Raw genomic sequence first — 22,703 nt, 5'->3', positions numbered from 1 at the left:
ATGTTTTAATTTTAGTTTTGTAGTACTTGGGGAGATTCAGAGGTAAACTATTTTTAGGCTACCCTTAAAAACAAGGAAAGAGCCACAAACAAACAAATCTCATGTTCCCATTGGGAAAAAGCAACTGTCTGCTTGTTTTCTGATATTTATAGACTAACCAGATATGATTCAAATTCTGTGGTTCCTTTTTTTATTTTCCCAGAAATTCTCCTACTTTCAAGTCCTTTGAGGAAAAAGTTGAGAACTTAAAGGTAAGCATTACTAAAACACCTTGGTGATTGTGGAGCTGTGGATGTGGAGAAAAGACTGAAGTAGTTTAAGTGGAAATGATTTCTCTGCCTAATGATTTGTGAATGAAAAAATGTGCTTCCTGCACCTCTTACAGGAGGATACTTCTAACTGGAAGAACTAACAGCTAGCTAAACTGCACAAACAGCTAGTATAAAATACCTAGTATTAGGTAGCCACAATGGTCTAGGCTTTTATTTCGTGCCTTTCTAGGCACTAATATCCCATCCAGGAGAATAGCTTGGGAAGCTTCTCTCTTTTCTGGCATAAAAGACAAAAGGCCTTTGTATCTTAATTTAAAATGTATTCACAAAACCCTCAAGTTCCAGAAACAACCATTAATAGCTTCTCCAAATAAAAGCTCACTTTCAAAATAACTAATACATGTAACTGGAACCAGGTTTGACTGTTCTCATGGGCACACTCATGGGTTGGATGAGAAGCATGCAAGTGATAGCCTGGGGAACTATGCATTCCCTTGCAACTAACTGGCATTAACATGTTACCTGGAGAAAGTAAGAGAGTTGCTCTGCCGCATAAAGATCTCAGGAATTACTGTTGAGACACAAAACTGCTCAGAGTTCTTTCTTGAGCAATACAGAAGCAAGTTTTAACTTTGAATCTCTTAAAGCCTAAATGGCTTGAAAGGCTGCATGTCTGTATCTATTTGTAACTTAAGAGTATGTGAACCTTTGGACTCTGAAATCAGCCTTGTTTATACGGGCTGCTTTGTGTATCTGAAAGATAAAGGAAGACTGCTGTGTTAATTTGCTGGTGAGTATTTCCTGCTGGATATGTGAAGACTTGTATTCAGAGTATTGTGGAGGTTGCTCAGTCCTGGAAAAGCTGCTGTGCTGAAGAGAGTTACTAACCTTACTAATGCAGAGGTACTGGTTTTGTACAGTTAAGCATGTCTGGCATGCCAAGTAACTACTATTTTATGTTGGGGCTCTCTCTATCTAGTCGAAAGTTGGAGGAAGCAAACCTGCTGGGGGAGACTTTGGAGAAGTTCTCAACTCTGCTGCCAATGCCAGTGCCACAGAAACTATTGCAGAACAGACAGAGGAGGAGACCCACTGAAATTCCTGCCTGTCCTGCTACCCACTGCCAGATGCTGCAAGCAAAAACCAAGCACACTTGTAACATTCTCTGCGCTCTTTCCACCAGATGTGCTTTAATGTAGCACGTAGTTATTTTACCAGATTAACTGATACCAAGCTTGTTTGTGGGTTCAAAATATTTTTGAAACTAAAATACGTTATTTGGGGGTTTGTGTGGGAAGGGGAATTTTTATGCCTTTCAAGCGTTTAAAGGACTTACCTGTAATTTAAAGGCAACCTTTAAAATATAGCAATGAAAAAAATCAACTCTTTTGAGAAGTTAATTATACTGTACAGATACTGTGGATACATAATTTCTTTTCAATCTGTAACTACTGCTCAACTTAATCATTATGAATCTACTGCTGCTGCCAAACTGAAGCTTGTTTCTTCTCTCCCTTGTGATTATTTCAGTTGAGTGTTGCCTGCAAGGGACACTGGACTAGGAGGAAGGATCGCTCCTAGCTAAAGAAAGGACTTGCACTTCAGCAGGCTTTACACAAGTTATAGCAGGATCACACATGAGTAGCAATGTACTGTCTTATGAGCATGTTCCTCATACAGCAGAGGTGGATGGGTAACACAGAACATCTAAGATTTACCCATTTATCTGTGCATCGTCCACGTAGGAAACTTCTGACCAATGCCAATGGAAGCAAGATGCCTCATAGTGCTGGTTTGGTTCAGTCCCCAAAACATTTTCAGTCTTGTTTTTTGCACAGGATGTCAGTGTGGTTTGGTAACACACTTCTGAAGGTTTGACCAGTTGTGAATAGATTCATCTTCATTCACACATGGTGGTGTCTCATTCATACTAACAAAGTGTAGACTGCAAGAATAAGCCTGAGCACAGAAGTGGTTCTTTTTTAGGCATCAAGAGCATTGCTCCTAAACTCTAACATTGCTTCCCTTGTAGGCTGACCCTTGAAAACATTTGCTACACTGTCTTACTGTTTTCATGTGTTGAAGGCCTGTACCTCTAGCAGCACCCCTGTCCCTGTTCATAACCCCAGAAATCTGTTTTGAGAGGTGTACAATGTCATTGCTCAGCATAGCTCTCTTACAAGATCTGTCCTCCTACATGTTGTTTTATCTGCTGTACTCCTCAAATTTCTTGTGTTTTGTTTGTTTCTGGCACATGGTATCGGTATGGTTAGAACTTATCACTGCGCTTAGAACTGGAAACAAGTTTTGCAACATTTGTGTGAAATCCGTGAAACTTCAACCACCGCAGATGTCTGGAGGGAAAAAAGTTGGCTCCTGACAACCTTGCTAGCATGTCAGATGTAGAATATATGCTTAATCACATGTGAGAAGCTTAATAAAAACCTGTATGTGAGGAATGTATTGTCCCGTGAATATGGAGGATAACGTAAATAAGTAAGGAAGTTTTCTTTCTAATTGAAACAGTCCTCGAAGTCTGGTTTCAGTGCTGATATATACTACTGTACTGGGGGGAATCTACATGGCTGAGCTTGGCATTTCTGGAGAAGACTAAGGTTAGATTGCCTTCTAGTGGCTTACAGAAAATTACAGAATCACAGACTTGTTAGGGTTGGAAGGGACCTCTGGAGGTCCAACCCCCCTGCCAAGGCAGGGTCACTTAGGTTATGCAGGTTACACAGGTGTCCAGGCAGGTTTTAAATGTCTCCAGGGAGGGAGAATCCATTACCTCCCTGGGGAGCCTGTTCCAGTGCTCTGCCACTGCATTAAATTAAACTGCCCTGATTACATTGTGAAGTTCAGAAAATGGGTTGAGATGTACCCTCAGCCTTTGACAGCTGCACCTTAGCAAAGGAAAGGAGAATTGAATGATACAGAGAGAGTTGCTCTTCCTCTGTTGGGTCGGTACCATGTAGAGCAGGTCCTTCTGGAACATGATCCTTGTTGTATGAGGTTTTTATTTATTTAGCTGAGGAAGAGAAGGGTCATCTACGCCAGAGTTGAGCTCTCTGTGTTCTGAAGGAAGGTTTGTTTTTTTTTATGACCAAATGGCAGGATGATTTTACTGTAATACAGTATTACACTGAAGCTTTGCAGCTGCAGCCTCACATGAGCTTCAGCTGTGTCTTCCTCTGCCCACACCCTCCCTGCCCCGAGTGCAAGTGGCACTTGGCCACTGAAGCTTTGCCTTCAGGGGTAGTGTGTTAATCACAGAATCAATGAGGAGGGAAAAGACTTCTTGAGATCATCTGACCTGTGACCGATCACTACCAAGTCAATCAGACCAAGTGGGGCACCCAAGGGAATGGCCTGAGGTGGTGTCAGGGGAGGTTTAGGTTGGATGTGAGGAGAAGGTTCTTCACCCAGAGGGTGGTTGGGCACTGGAACAGGCTCCCCAGGGAAGTGGTCACAGCACCAAGCCTGACAGAGATCAAGAAGTGTTTGGACAATCCTCTCAGGCACATGGTGTGACTGTTGGGGTTGGTCCTGTGCAGGGCCAGGAGTAGAACTCCATGATGCTTGTGTGTCCCTTCCAATTTGGTATGTTCTGTGATTCTGTGAAGTGCCACATCAAGTCTTTCCTTGAACACCTCCAGAGACAGTGACTCCACCATCTCCCTGGACAGCCAGTTCTCATGTCTAGCTACCCTTTTCGTGAAGAAATTCGTCCCGGTATCCATCCCCAGCCTCTCCTGGCTCAGTTCCTGGACTTGTCCTCCCGTCCCGTCGCTGCTCCCTCTGCGCAGCGCGGCGCCCGCGTCCCTCACCCAACATGGCGCTGCCCGCCTCGGCCCCTCGCGCCGCGCCTGCGCTGGGGCGGCGGCCCCGCCCCCGGCAGCGATGGCGGCGCGGGGCTGGTCGCGGTTCGCGGTCCGGGTTGGGGCTCGGCAGTGTCGGGCGGCGGTGCCTCCGGTCCGCAGGGCCAGTGGGGCCGCGCCGGGCGCCGCAGAGACCCCCCCGCAGCGCAGGGAGCAGCGCCCGGGCAGCGGCACGGCAGGCTCTGGCCCCCAGCAGGTGAGGGCGCGGCGCGATCGGGCCGAGGCAGTGTCCTCTACTCGGCCCTGGTGAGGCCACATGTGGATCATTGTGTTCGGTTTTGGTCTCCACAGTTCAAGGAAGACAAGGAGCTGTGGAGAGCCACAAAGATGATGAGGGGTCTGGAGCATCTCTTACGAGGAGAGACTGCGGGAGCTGGGCATGTTTAGTCTGGAGAAGAGCAGACTGAGAGGATTCCGTCAGTACATATAAATATCTCAAAGAGGACTGCCCCGAGGATGGGGCCAGACTATTCAGTGGTGCCCAGAGATAGGACGAGGAGCAGTGGCTTTAAACTGAACCACAAAATGTTTCACCTCAAGATGAGGAAGAACTTTACATTGAGGGTGTCAGAGCACTGGAACAGGCTGCCTAGGGAGGTCATGGAGCCTCTCTTTCTGGAGACGTTCAAACCCCACCTGGACAGGTTTCCCTGTAACCCGCTCTAGGTGACCCTGCCTTGTTGGGGCTTTGGACTAGATGATCTCCAGAGGTCCTTTCCAGCCCTAACAATTCTGTGATTCTCTTTTCACTGCTTCACCCTGGGTAGCAAATAGCCTGCAGAGAAACATGGACAGCTCATATTTCTTTTTAACATACTCCTACAAAGATCTAATGTAGAAAGTGAGCAAGTAATTTTAGTTGTGTAGAATGCAAGGTAACAGCTCCATGGGCAAAGCTGTATTATGGCTTTTGCAGGCTGGCAGGGAGGATGTGGAAAATCTTTAAATGATTGTAGTGGGTCAGATCAAAGACCTGTTAGGCCAGTGCTCCAGAGACTTGTAGTGGAAATATAAAGACTCACAAGTGAAACACCTGTAGGATTGTATATGTGTGAAAACAGCAAAAGAAACAGGAGGACAGAGGTTGAAAGGATGCTGTATAATAATGTGGAAAACCACAGTTCTCCAGGAAGCTGTTGTCAGGAGTAAAACTGAAGATGATGGGCTTGGCAAGGCCTGCACTGATAGGCAGGAGCACGAATGATTCATCAAGAGCAGACCCTGCTCCTGAACTACAGGAGGAGGGCAACATGCCTGTGTCCCATATCTTATGTGCCATTTGTTTTCCTGTTCCTCCACCATGAAAACAGTCATGGAGAGATAGTGAGCTGTAGGTCTGCTATTTATTCAGTCTGCACTAAGTAAAACACTGGAGCAAAGGACTACCCTCTAAACAACTGTTGAGTTCTGAAGAGTGTAAAACATTTGTCCAAAACTTAGTTCACCATTGCCAAACAGGATCAATCTTGGAGGTGCAGTGAGGCCTTGATAGCTGGCAACCTTCATCCTCAGTGTTGTATCCAAGTGGTATTTCTCCAAATGCTTATTGTGGGTCTGTGGGTATGAGAATGTGAGTGGTTGGAACTTGGGAGAGAGCGAGTGGTAAAATGAATTTAAAGATTTGTGAATAACCATCACTTTCTCTAGCAGTGCAGGGAGTCTTGTCATGCTGATTTTCCCTACACATTGTGACTGTGCCTGTTAGCAGACACGTAGGGAAACACGAAAAAGCTGTGTGTGTACTGACGTATCACAAAAAATCTCTTCCAGGCTGAAGAGGCCTGCCCTCTGATTATTCTTCAGGTGGAAGTGATTCTGTGCTGCTCTTTATCCTGGACAGTTGTCTTTTTGTAACTTTTTTCGGTTCTGTTTGCCCACACCAGTGGGATTACTTGGAGTGTGCCCAGTAGGATATGGAGATCGATGCTGTGAATTATTATTGCGGGACTGGTGTGGTAGTGGGCGTGTAGAACTGGAAATGCCTGTCACTGAATCCATGACCTGATATCCCAGATTACTGCACAATCTGTAATATTCTGTTTTCCATTGAAAATCCACACTATCAAAGCTGGCTGTGCAAAGATCAAAAGTTTGCCTAACCCAGGATGCTGGCTCAGGTGGTGTCCAGGGGGTTGTCCACAGAAGAATTTAGAAGGGGATCACTTGATCCAGCTGTAGGAGATACTGAATGCTACCTTAGGGATTTGGGATCCCTACCGTAGGGATTTGGGAAGTTGATTTTTCCCCCTTTTTTTTTTTTTCTGTTAAAGTAAGAAGCTGGAAACATTTTTTCTTTTTCTGTCTACAAAGTCATCAAGCCTTTGAAGCTTCTTAACGAACTCAAGTGTTACATAGTATTCACAGCATCATTTCCAAGTGGAATTACATGTACAAATATAAAATAATGCAATACTAGAAATCAAACTAGGCGTGAAAAATGAATATCCGGACTACAGCTCTGAATTTCACTTTGCTGAACTACTTTTTCACTTGAACCAGAGGAAGAAAAGTAACGTGCTTTGCAGTGTCCCAGTGATGTTCAAAGCAGAACAAGGAGATGAAGATAATCATGACTCTACTTTCATGCTGTTCTTAGCCCAGTTAGTTCTCTGTGAGCCTGGGTGTCATTGATGATTATTCACTCTTTGCTCTTTGAAGACTGTGCACAAGAGGGAGTGGATTTTGGTGAGAATGAAGTAGCAGAGGAGAGTGGCATATTGAAATGAGGAAAATGAAAGGGATCTGACTTGCAGAGTAATCTGTTCATTTTGTGTGGTTTCCTTGAAATTACATTTTCACCACTTTTAACTGATTTTTGATTGCTATGAAGTGTGTTATTTGGTAAATAAACTTTCCCATAGCTGGGAGCAACCCTGGTGCTAGTGGGGCTCCCCTCAGAAGAGGGTGCAGTGGCTCTAGCTGCATCCCCTTTCTGCATCAGCAGGATCTGCTCTTTCAAGCACGAGGAGTGTGGTCTTGCTTATCCCTTACCTGAGCCACACATTCCTTATCTCAGCTGGCAAATCAACAGGCCCAAAGCTCTGCCTGTCTTTTGCTGTGCTTCACCCAGTAAGAGCCAGAGGTGGTGTTTGGGTCCTTAATGTTTCTTGTTCTTTTGGGGAGAAGCTTGATAATGTTTCTGTACAGATTTCCTCGGCCAGCTGTTTTTCTTTCGTTTGTGGAACAATGGCTTATTTTAGGCAGATATAAGTAAACTTGATAAATGGGCATGTCTTCAGATGATTCAAAAAGCATGATGATATTTTTCCTAAAACTTTTAAGTTTTTTGGGCACAGCAGTAACGTGTACTGCTGACCTTGCTTCAGAGTTGCCTGGTGGTGTCTTGCTGTGTTGGTAACTTTTTAGGGGTTCGTCTTGGTGTTTTAGTTTTTACATTCAGTTTACTGTTCTGTTGTTACTGTTTAGCAAATAGTGAAATTTACAGAGCAGGCATGTAAATGCTGATTAAAATTGTTAAAAAGGTGGCAACTTGGTAAGCAAAATATTTTGATAGACCCACATGATGTTTAACTTTGTCTACAGCAGACAGCTCAATTCTTACTGCTTTTTCCTTCTGCATTTTTATGATACGTAAGTTTTGCATTATAAACTGAACAACAACAGCAACGACAAAAGTTTAAGGTTCTTTTAGAAGGACAGAAGGAAATGCTTTAGGTGTTACCTTTATTTACAGATTAAAGCTATCTGCCTAGCAAAATAGGAAACCTTGCCTTTTAGGAAGGATGTGATGCTTTTTGTTGATACAGGTAGAGAAATGGATCTTCAGCTGCGTTCTTCTCTCAGTTGCCAAAGTTCAAAGAAAATGTAAGAATGAAGTAACTAATTAAGAATAAATGCACGTTTTTGTGCACTAAATAGTCTAAAAATGTTTAAAATGTGTGTGGTGAAGTCTGTCAAGTGTCTTTTTAGGTAGAAATGAGTTAGCACTGTGTTAGCTTTGCTGCTAGTCAGCTGTATGTGCCAACAGTGGGGTAAAACTGCTCTGTTGGGACTTTTTACGTGACACTAACAGGGTGCAAACCATCAGGTGCGTGTCAGGGCGCGGTGACACGGACAGAAAGTTGTCCGTGTGCAGAAGCAGAGATGTGCAGCCTCTGGCTTGGCCAGGCCGCTGGTCCCAGCCGGGCAGAGATGCTGCGCCGAGGTTTGGGTGAACTTCCACTCCCGGCACAGCAGAGGGCACCCCTTGTTTTCAGATGTCGCAGGAAAAGAAGCACGTTTAAGAAATTTCCTGTTTAGTTCCTTGAATACCGTGTTTGAAGGGAAACCATTTATTAAGAAGAAGCGTAACTGATTTTGTCTGAAGTTCAGATGGAGGGGACTGGGTTGGTATCAGTACATCATAACAACTAATTTCTAGAAGAAAAATATTAGAAATTATTGTTTCAGACATTTATATATTTTAAAATTTTCTTAGCCAGAGGTCCATTGCTGAAAGAATTCATAAATATGAAGAAGGTGTCTGTATATTTAAATTTCTTATCACTATTTAAAAAATAAAACATAAATATTCATAAAGAAAGAAAACAAAAAAAATATTTGAATAGGTCATATAAAGAGTTGACTTTATGTTTTAGGGGAGAAATTAAAAACTAAAACATGAAAGTGAGAATTTTAAAGGAACGTTATTACATTTCTGAAAGCTACGTGGAGATCCTTAAAAAGAATATGTAATTGTCATGCTTGAGCAGTCTTTGGGCAACCTCAGTTTAAAATAATGTGTAACACTGGATGTTTTGAAATAAAATACTAAAATAAATCAAAATTATTTTAATGTAATTATTGGTGGAAAAGTTTTCTCTCAATCTGTCTTCCCACCTAAGTTAACATTTAGAAGATGTTTATCCTGAAGTTGTGGTTCTTTGACAGTAAAAAACCTGATTTATAGGTAGTGCAATTATCATTTGCAATTTTCATGGTGTAATGTTTCTTAGGACACCTGTAATCTTTGTGTGGATGCTTTGCTAGTGCTAATAAATAGCTTAAAAACATTTTTGGTTTGATTACAAATGTAACAGCACTCTATAAAACCGATGTGCCAAGCACAGAGGTTACTCTTTTAGGGGTAGATTACCATCTGGCCGGCATTCCAGTGCTGAAAACTGCTGACTAACTGAGCGGGACTTGCCAGTTGTGGGATTTGTGGGAGCTGGAATGGGTCGTCTTTACCTGGAAGTTGCTCTTGGCTTGCTTTGCCAGATTGCAATTCTGCGTTTGAGAAACGTGGCTTATGTCTGCTCCTGCTGCGCTGTGAACGCAGCCCGGTGCCTTTGGGTTTTGCTAAACAAGGGCTGTGTCGCAGCATCGTCTCAGCTGGATCTGCTTGAAATGCTGGTTTGCATTAAAGTAGGAATGAACCTGGTTGTCCTTCTTTTGACCTCTGTGAAGGAGCAGTTCTACCATGTGAATCCTCTGGCTGAGGCACCAAAACTTGTCTCTTCTGACTTGGGTTTCTTCCAGCTGGAGGCACAGCTGGCTCTGTCGGAACACCTGCTTTGCGTATGACAGGAGTGCTAGCATGACAGGATTTTGTAAAACTCACATAGTGTTGGAGCAACACTGTGAAATGGAGTAGACAGGACTTCTGATGTTGTTGGACAGCAGCAGAGAATGATGCTTTGGAGGATTTAATTATAGTACAGTAAAATTGTCACCGCTGCCTATCACAGCAGTGTACTCAGGAACACAAATTCACGTGGGAAGGCCCTGGGCACCTTGCACTGCTCTGTCCTTGGTTGACATGAGGAAGATCACAGCTCTGGAGGAACTGTCTTCTGGAATTTGCTCCTTCAGATAGCTCTGGCTTGTTGACTGATTGCTTTGGCATTGCTGGAGGTCCGTGAGTGATTATTGTTATCAACAGGATATTTACATCCACCGTTGCTGTGGGAGATACCAGTTATTCTCATATTATGGCTATTGAAACAGCATCCTGTCCTCCAGGAACCTGGAAAAAAGGGCCTGAAGTGATAAATGGAGAAAATGTCAGGCTGAAGATATGACAGTGCTGTTGTGTGGGATTACCAGTGTCCCATTCCAGCATGGCAACCTAAAATGCGAGGACACACATGTAATTGTTCAGAGAAACGATGCAGAGTTCTGCCTAAGCAGTCAAGCTGCACAGGCAGATGCTGGGCTCAAAACACCATGGGCCGTTTTTTAGGACTCTGTGTGCTCATTTGATTTGATTTTCATTTTGACGTAATGCATGCAGTGATTCACCCACTTTCCCCGGTGTAGAGGCTAATGTTCTATTTTTTTGCTATAAAAATAATCCTTGAAAGATATATATAGATAAATACTTCATGTTTTAAATTATATATAGAAGTTGTTTAAAGAAAAATAAGCAGCTTTATTGTGACCAAATTACGTGCTATCTTATGTTGTGAAATAAAGTTGTAGCTCAGTGTCGTAAATGATCCACCTGTCTAGTCAACAGTATATTTTCAAAGCTGCATTTGAAATTCTTTATGAAAGTCTTGTTTTGCAGTTTCTGCACAGTGTATCCATTCAAAGTGTGAAGTTAAGTAGAAGACTTTCCTTTAACTACAAACAGAAGTTGGTATTGAGTCAACCAGTGCAGCAGATTGTACATTTATAAGATTTGTTGGGTAAGCCTTGGTGGTTTGGGTAGCATTATAGTGTGTTAGTAATATGAATTTCTGCTTTCTGATGTTTTAAATGGGCAGTTGATTGATGAAGAAGTTTCAAAAAAGGGTCTAGAAGCAGCAGACAATTAATTTTCTTGATACAGCTGTTCTGGTCTTCCCCTGCTCAATATTATGCAGTGTACATATCCTATTCCTGTGATCTTTTTTCTCTTTTTTGATCTGCATGATTCTACTTGAAAATTTTAATCATGAGAAACAAAGATTGTTTTCACCATGGCATTTTACTGGTTAAGTTCTACATGTATTTGGTTAATTGTTATTTGCATCTCTTTTAAAAATATGCTTAGTTCACAATATTACATTGTTTGTTATTATGAGGACATTGTATATACAGATATATACATTCAGGCATATTTTGTTTTCTGCACAGCTGAGATACTTTTAATTATAAGTTATTCTGTATGCAAAAATAAATTAAGGTTTGGAATATGCTGTATTCATCAGTCAGCATTGCAGTGACCATCAAAATATGGCACTTGATGGAAGGATGTTAATGAACACAAATTCATGTCAAAATGTGTGATGAATCTTTCATTGTTTTTAAAATAGAAGTGTAATCCTTTCCTAATCTGCAATCAAAATATAATTTTAAACTATTTTTTAAAAAGTGTAATTTCAGTATGTGAGGTTGGCTTAAAAATTGTGTCTGTAGCCAAGCCAAATCTTCAGCCAGAGATTTACCCCAGAAAGCTTGTCTTTCAGATAAATTTGTGGACTTAAAAATAGAGTAGTACCCTCTGCTGTCATGAGACCCTGCCTGGAGTACTCCATCCAGTTATGGGGTCCTCAGTAGCTGGAGGGCAGAGCGTGCCCAGGGAAGGCCACAAATATGATCAGAGGGTTGGAACACCTCTCCTATGAAGATGAGCCTGGAGAAGAGAAGGCTCCAGGAAGAACTTGTTGTGTTCTTTCAACATTTAGAGGGCTTGTAAAAAGTCTCTCTCAGTCTTTATTACTAGAGCCCATAGTGATGGGACAAGGGGCAATGGTTTTAAACTGAAAGAGGGTAGATCTAGGTTGGACAAAAGGAAGAATGGTGATGGTGGTGAGGTACTGAGCTATGGATACCCCATCCCTGGAAGTGTTCAAGGCCAGATTGGATAGGGCTCTGAGCAAGCTGGTCTAGTGGAAGGTGTCCCTGTCCATGGTGGGAGGGGTTAGAGCTGCATGATCTTTAAGGTCCGTTCCAGCCCAAACTGTTCTGTGAAAAAAGTGTCAATCGTAATACGTGTGTGTAAGAAAGCAACATCAGAGTTTCTAATCCAGTGTTACTTTTGGTGTTTTCTGTCTTTTGAGGGCAGCTTGGATATCCATTTAATGTAACTATCTAAATGGGATTTCCTGGAGGCTTTTTTTTAGTATTATGATAGTTTACTTTGGACTAAATTCATAAATAAAGTAGGATATTCTTCATATTCCAGGGCTTATAGCTCAGCTGATTTCAAATGGATTGGCAAGAGCAGCTTTATGTCTGCCAGTTTACAACTAAGGTTTCAAATATTGTCAGATTGTTTTGTCCAAGCTGCAAAGAAGGCTTACAGAATAGATCACGCTCTCTCAGATTTTCCACAGGGGAGAGGGTGTTCTTCTCCAGAGACTTGAGTTCAGTATACTCCCAGATATGCTGGGACACTGAGACTTCTAGCCCATTGTTTGCAGCAGTCATTACCAGATTTTACCTTCAAGTTGGCAACAAGAGTAGCTTCTGTACCTGTGCTCCTTAAAGCCTAATCCTAAAGTATTAAAAAAGAAAGGGTGTTCATGAAGAGGTCTTTACAAAGTACTGTTATGCTTGGACAGTAAATTAGTCACCAAAAATCCTGATCTCTAGAGTGAAGTTAAAATGGTGCTTTATCGAAACACTTAGTTACCACTTCTCACCAAAGGATGCTTAAATGCCTAATTTCAGGTTTTTACTTCCATCCTTTTTGGCTGAAGAGTTTTATTTGGTTTGCTTTCTAAAATGAAATGGATGTCACATTTTGCGGTATATTGTCAGAGTTGGTCCTGGTGTCTTTAAGGTGATATTCTTCTGCACAATGGAGTTTTGACTTGTTGCATTCATTTGAGTAAAAAATAGTAGAAGTACCCTAGAGAGGAAGAATAGACTGCATGAATCATTATGAGCCACTACCCTGGTAATGCCTGCGACACTTAAAAAATTCATGGGATTTAGGTTCATATTTAAGCAACAGTGCACACTTCCAGTAGTTAAAAGGTATGGAAAATTAAGGTCTGCTGGACTGGAAGAACATAGCGAAATTTCTGAGGTTGCTTGTTGAAATAAGTGCCTTATCAATTTATACTTGTTCGGTGGGTAGCTTAATATATTGGGGTTTGGTTTAATATTCTTTGTAGCAGGCTCCAAGTTGTCTTTCCTAAGTGAAATAGTACGTGTTGTCTCAGGAGTTGATCTGTTCAGACCCCTTGCAGAACAAACTTGGTTCAGGTTGTTCAGGGCCTTTTCCAGTCCTCTTTTTGGTATTCAAGCTGTTGGGGCCTTTAGCTATTGTGATATCCTACTAACCTGTTACTGCAAATCGTTTTTTCCATTTTGTTGTTTCATGTAACTAAACTGTTTCTTTGGGCAGAAAAATCTCTCTAACTATGGAAAACAATGCTGAGGAAAACAAAATTTGATAGTTATAGAGGGTTGTGTTCTTTGTATGCTGCTTGATGTTTATGTCACTCACCCCTTAATTGTAGCAATCAGATTACCAATCTCCCATTTCTTCTCCGTGTCTCATCCATACATCTCACATTCCAGCATGCATGCTACTTGCCTTTGCAAGCAAACAGAAGGCACGAAGCCTGGGTTTTCAGATATTTTGCTCAGTGGGTGGGAAAGGACCTCCCTGCTTGTACAGTCACGGGCTTTGCTCCAGAAATAGTATGTTACATTCCTCTACTGGAGTTACTTCTTTTGCTTGGATCTTACTGGGGTTTAAATCTTTGACTTTTCCCACTCTCTGGTTAATATGTATCGTCTTGGAGTTCCGTTATTGAAAGAGTTGTTGCTTTTTATTGAACTATGAGTGCAGAAAGGTGTCCAAATATTTGTGAAAAACTTTGAAATCCAGAAATTGGAAAATCAAATGAGTTAGGCATCTAAGAAGGAGGGGGTGAAAAAGGCCTTTATACTTCAGGTACTTGAAAAGAATGTGCCATTTGTGCTTCTGAATTTTGTAATATTCTCTAGTTTTTACAACTTGACATATTATCTGTGCATTATCTATCAGAACTGCGTGGTCAACACTCCTTGAGAACCAGAGAAGTAGAGTGCTTAATGAAGTATGTTACCCCTTTATTATACAGTCTTACTGTTTGTCTGTAATGCTGCTGTGGAGAATCCAGTTAAGGAGATTTAGAAATCATAGAGGAAAGCACTCAAAATGTCATTAAATGCTTGAGATAAATTGCTGTTTAATGAGATCTCCTTTAGGTTATGCAGAAAACTGGAGAAAATACTGCATTTTGTCTCACTCTATTTCTAGACTGTCCACAAAATAGTCCTTGATGGCAGTAACTAATGGCGTCTCTTGAGGATTCTTGTATATGTAAATTAGCTGTTTGTGCTCTTGAGAAGTTCCTCTCCACCAGGCAGAATAGAGAACACTGCAGACTTGTAGGCCTGTGATAGAATTCAAACCAATTCCCAATAGCTTCTTGGAAAATTTTCCACAGTGAAGAATGGCAGAGGATTTCTTTGTACTTTAACATCTGTATTTTACTTAAATCTGTGTTCTAATAAGAAATGAGCACATCTGTCAGTGTGTAAAGATAGCACTTGTGTGTTGTGTGCAGAGACTATTTCACAGGCAAGTTTGCACATGGGAGAATTTTTTCCTGTCAAGGAAATAAAGGAGAGGGTTGTTATTAACTAGAATGGACCATTTTTAGGTGATGAAAACAGGACATCCACAGGCTATTAGTGTACTCATCTTCATGATGTGGAGATAAATAGTTGCTGCTTATGAAGTTTTTTAAGTGTACAGAGCCTACCCAGTGTGCCATTGTATGAAGAGAACATGAATGAGGTGAATGCCATTTCACGGGTGTAACTGCCAAGAGATGAAGGAATTTACTTTGAATTGTATTAATTGCTTAGCAAAGAAATCTCAGTGTTGCTCAATGGCCATTACTAATGCCATCTTTGTAGATAACTTAGGAAAATCTCCTTCAAACCAAACTCAGTTCTCTTGATCCTCTTTAGTAGCTCAGGCTTTTTCCAGATAATGTACATGTAGGAAAAGGCAGTTCATTTGTAGTGTCTGATTTCAGTAGCATTCATTAAATTAGTTGAAACCATAGGTGGACTTCCTCATCTCCTGTTGAAATATCCAAATAAAGTTGCTCTATGTGTTTGTCCATATATATCCTACAAACCATGTTACTTGCCTGCCTCTGTGTGGGGGGGTTTTTTGGTTTTTTTTAAGACTGATTTTTGTATTAGTTTGCCTTGCATTGAAGGATAACGGAAAGTATTCTGGGATGAAATGATAGTAGTCCTTGTCATCCGGAGTTTATATGTTGCTGCCATATTCTTACCTTTGCCCTTCAGTGGTAGACCACTGAATTTGCACTTTATTGTACCTTAGTTTCCCTTGAAACAGGTTTTGGTATTTCAATATGATGATTGATTTGTAAACTCCTTCCCAGACAGAGTCATTTTGAGGGGGATGTGAATGTTGAAATGTTTTCTTCTAGCTTACAATTTATACATTGATTTAAAGTTTTCTGCCCCCTTAATTAATATGATAAATCAAATTTAAATACTTCCTCTTACTGTTTCCACTGTGTTGTATTTTTTTTCTTGGAGCACTTGCAAATGCATCCTGTATAATTAATTTTCATGTATTTGAATTCAGACTGCATTGTGAAATTCAAACAATCCTATGTTTGGAACCTTATCTGATATTAGCTTTCCTGTGTAAAGTCCTACTGCTCTGTTGTGGTTTACCACTGCCAGATGCTCTTTCTGTGGTGTGTGTGTGTGTTGCACATTGTTCAGCCCTTGTCCTTGGGATGCCACATTTAACAGTTCCTGTTTCTGAAGCAGCAAATTTACCAGGTGTCAGATCTTGAGCTTATGATTCCTGAGGCTATGTCCCATCAGAAAATTCGTGCTATTTGTGCCTTCCAGCAGAGCTGGAATTCAAAACTGTCTCATGTTATGACTTCCCCAAGAATAAAAGTTTCCAAATGTACAAGTGGAAAATGATGGCATTATTCTCTGTTCATGTAAAGTATAGATGGATTTTCAGCATCTCCTTGAAGTAATCAATGGGAAAGTGTGTTTTTGAAGTCAGCAGATCACTAAACCTTAACTTGCTTGATTATTTTGTTCAGTTTAGTTCTTCTGCTGGTTCCAAAATAGTTTGAAATCTTGCACAAAGTAATTATTATCAGTTAATTACTGCTAAATATGGGGAAAAATTAATAGGCTGTAATTTTTTCCATCTGTTTAGCCATCTATAATATGATTTCCTTAGATTCACCTTCAGGTAGGTATTGCTTCCAAAATGCTTCTCCCATTTCATTTGTTACTAGCAAGAAGGCTTTTCTTACTAATTGCTTTTCAAAGGCAGTAATCTTAAAAAGTGGTCAAATGTAGTATATCAGGGAAAGTATATGTGAGATTGAGTCTCACTTTGATATAGCTGGATATTTTCACCTGGCATACAGTGGGAAGCCTATGGTAGTCAGCTTTCTCAGGTCACAGAACAGAGATCTCTCTCTCCATGAAGAATAGCAGGAGGAATTTATGTTCTCCCATTTTCTCAAAGCTTTATGAGAAGAAACTGGCGTTTTGTTTATTTAGTTACTTTGATTTTGTAGAGTGAAAAATGAAAGAAGTGATGGTTCAAATTTTTTTTTCTTTCATTTATTGGATTAGTCCTGGGCATGCTTTCTGCTTTTGCTGCCTTGGCAAAATGGTTTTGTTCTTTAAAATAATGATTTAAGTACTATTCATTTTTAAATAGTTGCATGAATAGCTGCAAAGTACTAATTCTGGTTTGGTTTTCACAGAGGAGATAACAAAGAGATGTGCAAAGTTCTTTTCAGGAGCGTCTCCTACATTTGGAATACATTTTTAAATTAACTTACTTAACCAATAGTAGAACTAGCCGATGTTTTCAGGAGATGCACAGTGTGATGTTTTTCTATGACTCAATTAATAAAAGCTTTACCTTTAATGTGTAAAATGTTCGGAGATGGAGAAATGTACGAGATGCCTCCTTAGAAGTCTTGCTAAAAATATACCATACACATGAAATCTTTACTTGTTATTCAATGAATCAAGCCTTTTTGTATGTTACAAGTTTTACTTAATTCCTCCTTCAGATAGCATGTTTTATGAAATGCTTTTTCTTTTTTTTCTTATTTGTCTGTAGGTTCCTTCAGAGAAATCAGAATCCTTTGCATCCATGTTGAGACGCTCTCCTTTAATTCAGATGGGGCCTGCCAAAGATAAAATTGCCATTGGTCAAATATTCCATATTGTAGAAGATGATCTTTATATAGATTTTGGTGGCAAGTTTCACTGTGTGTGCAAAAGACCAGAAGTTGATGGAAAGTAAGTAATAAAGTTACGGTAGGTGATTAACATATGTGAATAACACAGAGAAATGCTTAACCAAAGGGACTTGGCCATTCTGGACTGAGCTTAGATAGATTGTATGAATCTTGTGGTTTAAACTGTGGAAGATAACATATTGTGCAGAATGAAAGTATGATCACAAACAGATCTGTGTAGCTCAGACATCATTGTCTGGAATGGAGGTTCCTTTGCACACTTGCTTTATTGTTATCTACATAATACCAACTTATGATGGGCAAAGGAAGTTACTGGGTGTTTTGTCACTGAAGAAAAGAGAAATAATTATCATCAGAGTTGTTAAAACAAGCACTGTTTATTGAAATCCTTGTGGATGTGGAACTTTAATCCCATGTAAATTGCTTCTTAGGCAGGAGCTATCTATGCTAAATATGTAAACATGAGGTGACCTATTGGGGAGTTTACATGTTATTTGTGATAATATGGTTCATAGCAGATGATCAGTGCTAATGTGGTCAAATATTCCATATTGTAGCAGGTGACTTTATATAGATTTTGGCATAAAGTTTCACTGTGTCCTGAGGTAGAACAACTGTGTGGAACTAGGACAGCTGCACTCAAGAATACAGTAGTTAAAGAGCTAAAAGATAAGGAAACAATGAATTCTAGTGGAAATAGTATTTATAAACTTTCTTGACTGTCTTTATGATTATATATTATTCAAAGATCTCTTGTCTATTTAATTTGTCTCCAGGTTGCTTTAGCACCTAGTTTTTAATATGTAGGCAAAATACCATATTTTTGCATTCATAGCATCTCTTTTCCAACTCTTTTTTCCCTGAGAGAGGAGGAGCATCTTTATTGATCTGCAACATCACTGGTTCTAAAACATTAAATATGATTCCTGTTATAATCAGTTCTGAAATAGCTGATTTAATAAAAAGAGATTTAACAAAAATAATCGCACATTTGTGTGCAAATCTGTGATAGTATTTTATCAGAGCATTTTTGTACTCAACTTCCTTTTTTTGACAGGTCTATGACTTTTAAAGCAAATGTGATTGATATCCCAGGATGAACTGAGTCCTTTGTGCCTGTCAAATTTGACAGCAGATGAAGATTTTCTTAGTCTTTTGCTGCTGCTGTACTGATGAAGCCCTTTTTGCTCTTTGCATCTCGTTAATGCTAAATTGAGATGAGCTTTGCCTTTCTCAAGGCCATTCTTACATGCCTGAGGAGTTCTTCTATATTAATCTCAATCTATGACCATTCATTTTGGTTTTGTGGTAGAGTTCAAACTGAAGCTCCCTATTCAGCTGCAGGAGCCTTCTGCCAGGCCTGCTCAACTTCTGCACCTTAGGAAGGACCCTTCTAGAGCATTGAGGAGTTTGTCCTTATAGATCCTTATAGTGACCTCTTCTGGGCAATTTATCGCGTCAGGACAGCTCCTTCTCTTCCCTGAATAATCCAATGTCTACTGTTCTGAAGCCCACATCTCTCTTCTGCCCCTTGCCTTTCTCACTTTCCTTCGGTGTTTAAGCTCTCATTGGTGGTCACTGCAGCTGAGGCTGACATCAGCTACGATGTGCACAAGCAGTTCTTACCTGCCTGTGAGTGAACATGTCCAGCAGAAGACCTGCCCTGCTTGGGCTGTCTGGCACTGCTGGTAGGAAAATGTCACCAGGGCACTCGCTCTGGTTGCTCACTCCCCTCTGTGTTTGTTTTTGCTTGAGCAGACATAAGGACATTTGAAGTCCCCCATGAGAATCAAGGCCTGCAATCGTGAGGTGGCTTCTGATTGTTTGAATGAGGCTTCATCTGCTCCTTAGAGTCTGTTGGTGCACACTTTGGTGCCTTTGGAGGCAATAGCTGCTTCTGATCACCAGCATAAAGGTCAAACTAGAGTATCTTCTACCAAAGCTTGAAAGTAACTGGGTAGAATTTGCAGTGTGTATTTAGATCTGTGCCAGCTTACACTGGTGACTGCAGTAACGTTTTTGTTGCCGTTATTTCTGTTAATTCACTTGCTGACAAAAGTGACTGTATCACCATATTGTACGTGCATGTAGCCAGTAGAACTGTTTACTGTTTTGCTTGCAAAATGTTTATTGTTAGTGCCAAGGAGAAGAACAGGCATTTTAATTTACAGATAACGGACGATTTTTTTGGAGGCCATCAGTTCAGGACGGAAGAACCAGATTTAATCTTCAGACATGGAAATTCATGATACCATTTTTGTGAAGTCAGTCTTGAACATGGCTCTTTAGTACCTGTATTCTGATACTGATTTTCAGTTTTTTTGTACTGTCTTTTCAGGTTTTTGGCAACACCTCCAAAATATTAGTTTAACATCTTTAGAGGAAAAAACCCCTCTCTTGCCATTTATGTAAGGAAGTATCTTGTGAGGACATGTGCTTTTGATATTTCCTTGGTCATTTTGCTTTTTTCTCACCAGAAGTCAACTATTTTCATGATACTGTAATAAAATTTTCTCTCTTATATGATGTCCTGTGCTCTTCGAAAGTGCTACAGGTTACTTGAAAAGAATCAAAAACTCTGCAAGAGGTTCTTGTCTGTAAAACTAGTTATCTTAAACTGCTCAGTCTGATTCCTAACAGTTGTGATTTCTTGGAATGTCCATGTGAAAGACCCTGTAGTGCTACCACCATGTGGCCATAAAAAAGGATTCCACCCTAAAGACTGTCTTGAGTAAAAACGTGACTATGAAAAAAGGTGTCCCTCACTTGGAAAATTTAAAGTAGCTCCATAAATACATTTTTTCCATCAGTTCTACTAAAAGAAATGTCAGCCTTTAAAACAAACAACAAACAAACAAACCACCACAAACTTTAAGTAAAAGAAACCTTAGAACAGTAATGATGCAAAATTTAAACTGAATAAGCATTTGAAGAATCTGCTAGCTATTTTTGTTTGGTTCTCATTGATTGTTTTCCTTCTTTGGGACAGCTGTTTCATAGAATGGCTATCAGCATTGGTGGTATTGATACTGGAAGAATACATCAGCTTAGTTAGAGGTGAAGCATGTTGTTGGTAAAATTTCACTGGGATCAGGCAAGGGTGTATTTGATTATAAATTTCAGCAGTGTTTTATTTTGGATTTATTTAATGTGTCAGGAGTATTTATTACCATTACAAGTTCAAAATCACATGTAATATATGCTGGACTTATTAAAGATATACTATAATTAGTAAAAACATGTTTCTTGATACAGTTTGACTTAAATGTTGTATTAAATTTGCATTTTATACCAAGAGCATAGCAATTCTGTTAAGTATCCAAAGTTTATACAAATGAGAAAGTATCCGTAGGAAAGTAAGGTTCCTTTTCAGCTATGGGAAGAAACTGGTGTATTTTTTTCTTTCTTTTAACATGCAGAGGAAATGAAGTCCTAAAGAAGAAAATATCTGTCTTATACCTCCAAATGAGCAACAACTTTATCCATGGCAAAAAGGTGCTGTTACAACCTGCTTCTGCCATTATCAGATGGAATTCCTAAGAAGCAGAAAATACGGGAAGGAACTGTGCTGACACTGCCTCTTGCATGGTCTGCACCTGTACTCTTAATGACCAATTCCCATCAAAAGCACAATGGCTTTCAGCAATTTTCTAAAATGTAGGATTGCAGGACCAGCTTCCAAAGAGGATTAAACTGCATCTCTCCATGCCAGTGTAATGAAGCTTTATTTTCAAAGACTGCTGTAACCCTCCAGCAACTCCAGTATTATCAGGCTGTAGGATCAGAAAGATACTTCCTTTATGCTTGAGTATGCAGCTGGTGCAGGGATTTCCAGTATATCCTGTGGCAATTTTACTTGACACCTTTTATACAGTGTGTATTTGCCAAACTTAAATAGTAGAGAAGGGAAGAAATCATTTGATGCTGGTTGTGATTTAGAACGTGACAGCTTAATGAGCATCATAAAATATTACCTAATGCTGTTTCTGCAAATTGTATAAAAATATTTACTCTGTTTGAATGACTGCCAAGGTGAATTTTATTTGGGAAACATTTAAAATTCTTCTCTTTGTTCTATTTTTAAAATATTTTGTAGATAAGGGCAGAAGGGAATCCAATTTAAAATAATATATCTTTTTAGATTAGGTAATATGAATAAGGCTGGTTGTTTTCTAGCATATTCATTTTATTAAGACAGTCTTAAATTTAAGTTGATACTGACATAAAAGAACTTGTAAAAAAAGAAATAGAGGTCCACGGAGAGAAATGCTGTTCAGGGGGAAGGATTTCAATAAGACACCATTTGGTTCAGTTCCAGTTTGTGTAGTAAACAAAGTCCCTGTGTGTTACCCTGGAGGGTGAGTTTGGAATTAACTACTCCATTTTGATGCCATGTGAATATGTTTCTTCAACACTGAGTGCATCTCAGCCAGACTGAGCTGCCTCACACAAAGCATCTTGCACTGGGTGTGTGGCAAAGATACCTGCACAAGGGAAGGTGTCGGTGTGGTAAATGCACTCTTTGCTTGCTGGACGCTTGTTTCCCTGACTGTTATGTATGTCATGGTGCAAGATTACTATGGAAAGGTTTAGAGAGATGATGTTGAAAACATAACCTTTCTAACTTTCCTTCAAAATTAAATAGAGACCAGACAACTGTCAGGGTGCTGGACTGATAGAGAGACCCAGCATCCAGCTCCCATCCCCAAGGTCTTTACTCTTTCTTTGCCAGAGGAATCACAGGCATAAAATTAATGTTCAGCCTGGTGTCTGTGACTAACTGGGAGCAAAATCTCTGAGAAGTAGTATGGACCACTACAGGATATGTATCTGGTGGCAGTGGAGAGACTTAACAATGGTTTCCTTAGAGTATGTATTTCTTCCCTGTCCTGTACTGCTGCTGACTGCAGTAGTGCTGCTCTGGCAGCCTGGCACATCGTACAGCTTTCATGTCAAGCTTTGAATGTTGATGGAACTATTACTGCTAAAAAAAAGAGGTAATGTGATATATAAAGGAAACATATCTTGCTGCAGCAATGCTGGTTTTAGCTGTACATGTTTGTTTTTACAGTGGTCTACTTCCTTCCTGCTGTCCGTTGCCAGCAAAATAGCGTTTATCTGTAATGCGTAATTCTTGAGGGGAAAGAAGGTAATTGCTAACCAGCAGTACAAGTGATACAATAAATGGTGCTTTGGCAAGTACAATTTTCAAACTTCTGCAGATGCAGAAGAAAACAGGTCATAAGAAAGAGACTGGAAACCTATAGACACTTAGTGATTTTTTTTAAATTATAAATGCATGTTGAAGTTACTGATGAAATGCA

The 22,703-nt window shown here is 40.1% G+C and overlaps 2 protein-coding genes across 6 annotated transcripts in view; both read left to right on the top strand.

Moving 5' to 3' along the window:
* TPD52 (tumor protein D52) overlaps positions 1-2,735 on the top strand; it is a 41,237-nt gene extending 38,502 nt beyond the window's left edge. For all 5 annotated transcript variants that reach the window (XM_017834591.1, XM_017834590.1, XM_017834589.1 and 2 more), the window contains 2 exons: positions 203-251; positions 1,252-2,735. In XM_017834591.1, coding sequence (XP_017690080.1) covers positions 203-251; positions 1,252-1,368 — 166 coding nt within the window. In that variant the 3' untranslated portion in view covers positions 1,369-2,735. The remainder of the gene's footprint in view (positions 1-202; positions 252-1,251) is intronic.
* Positions 2,736-4,172: 1,437 nt separating this feature from the next.
* MRPS28 (mitochondrial ribosomal protein S28) overlaps positions 4,173-22,703 on the top strand; it is a 73,839-nt gene continuing 55,308 nt past the window's right edge. The window contains exons 1-2 of the mRNA XM_017834564.1: positions 4,173-4,346; positions 17,238-17,419. Of these exons, the coding sequence (XP_017690053.1) occupies positions 4,173-4,346; positions 17,238-17,419 (356 nt within the window). The remainder of the gene's footprint in view (positions 4,347-17,237; positions 17,420-22,703) is intronic.

Source organism: Lepidothrix coronata, unplaced genomic scaffold, assembly GCF_001604755.1.
Source record: "Lepidothrix coronata isolate B3197 unplaced genomic scaffold, Lepidothrix_coronata-1.0 Scaffold235, whole genome shotgun sequence".
NCBI classification, from domain to species: Eukaryota; Metazoa; Chordata; class Aves; order Passeriformes; family Pipridae; genus Lepidothrix; species Lepidothrix coronata.
The sequence above is the reverse complement of the archived record's forward strand: the minus strand, read 5'-3'. Positions and strand labels throughout refer to the sequence as shown.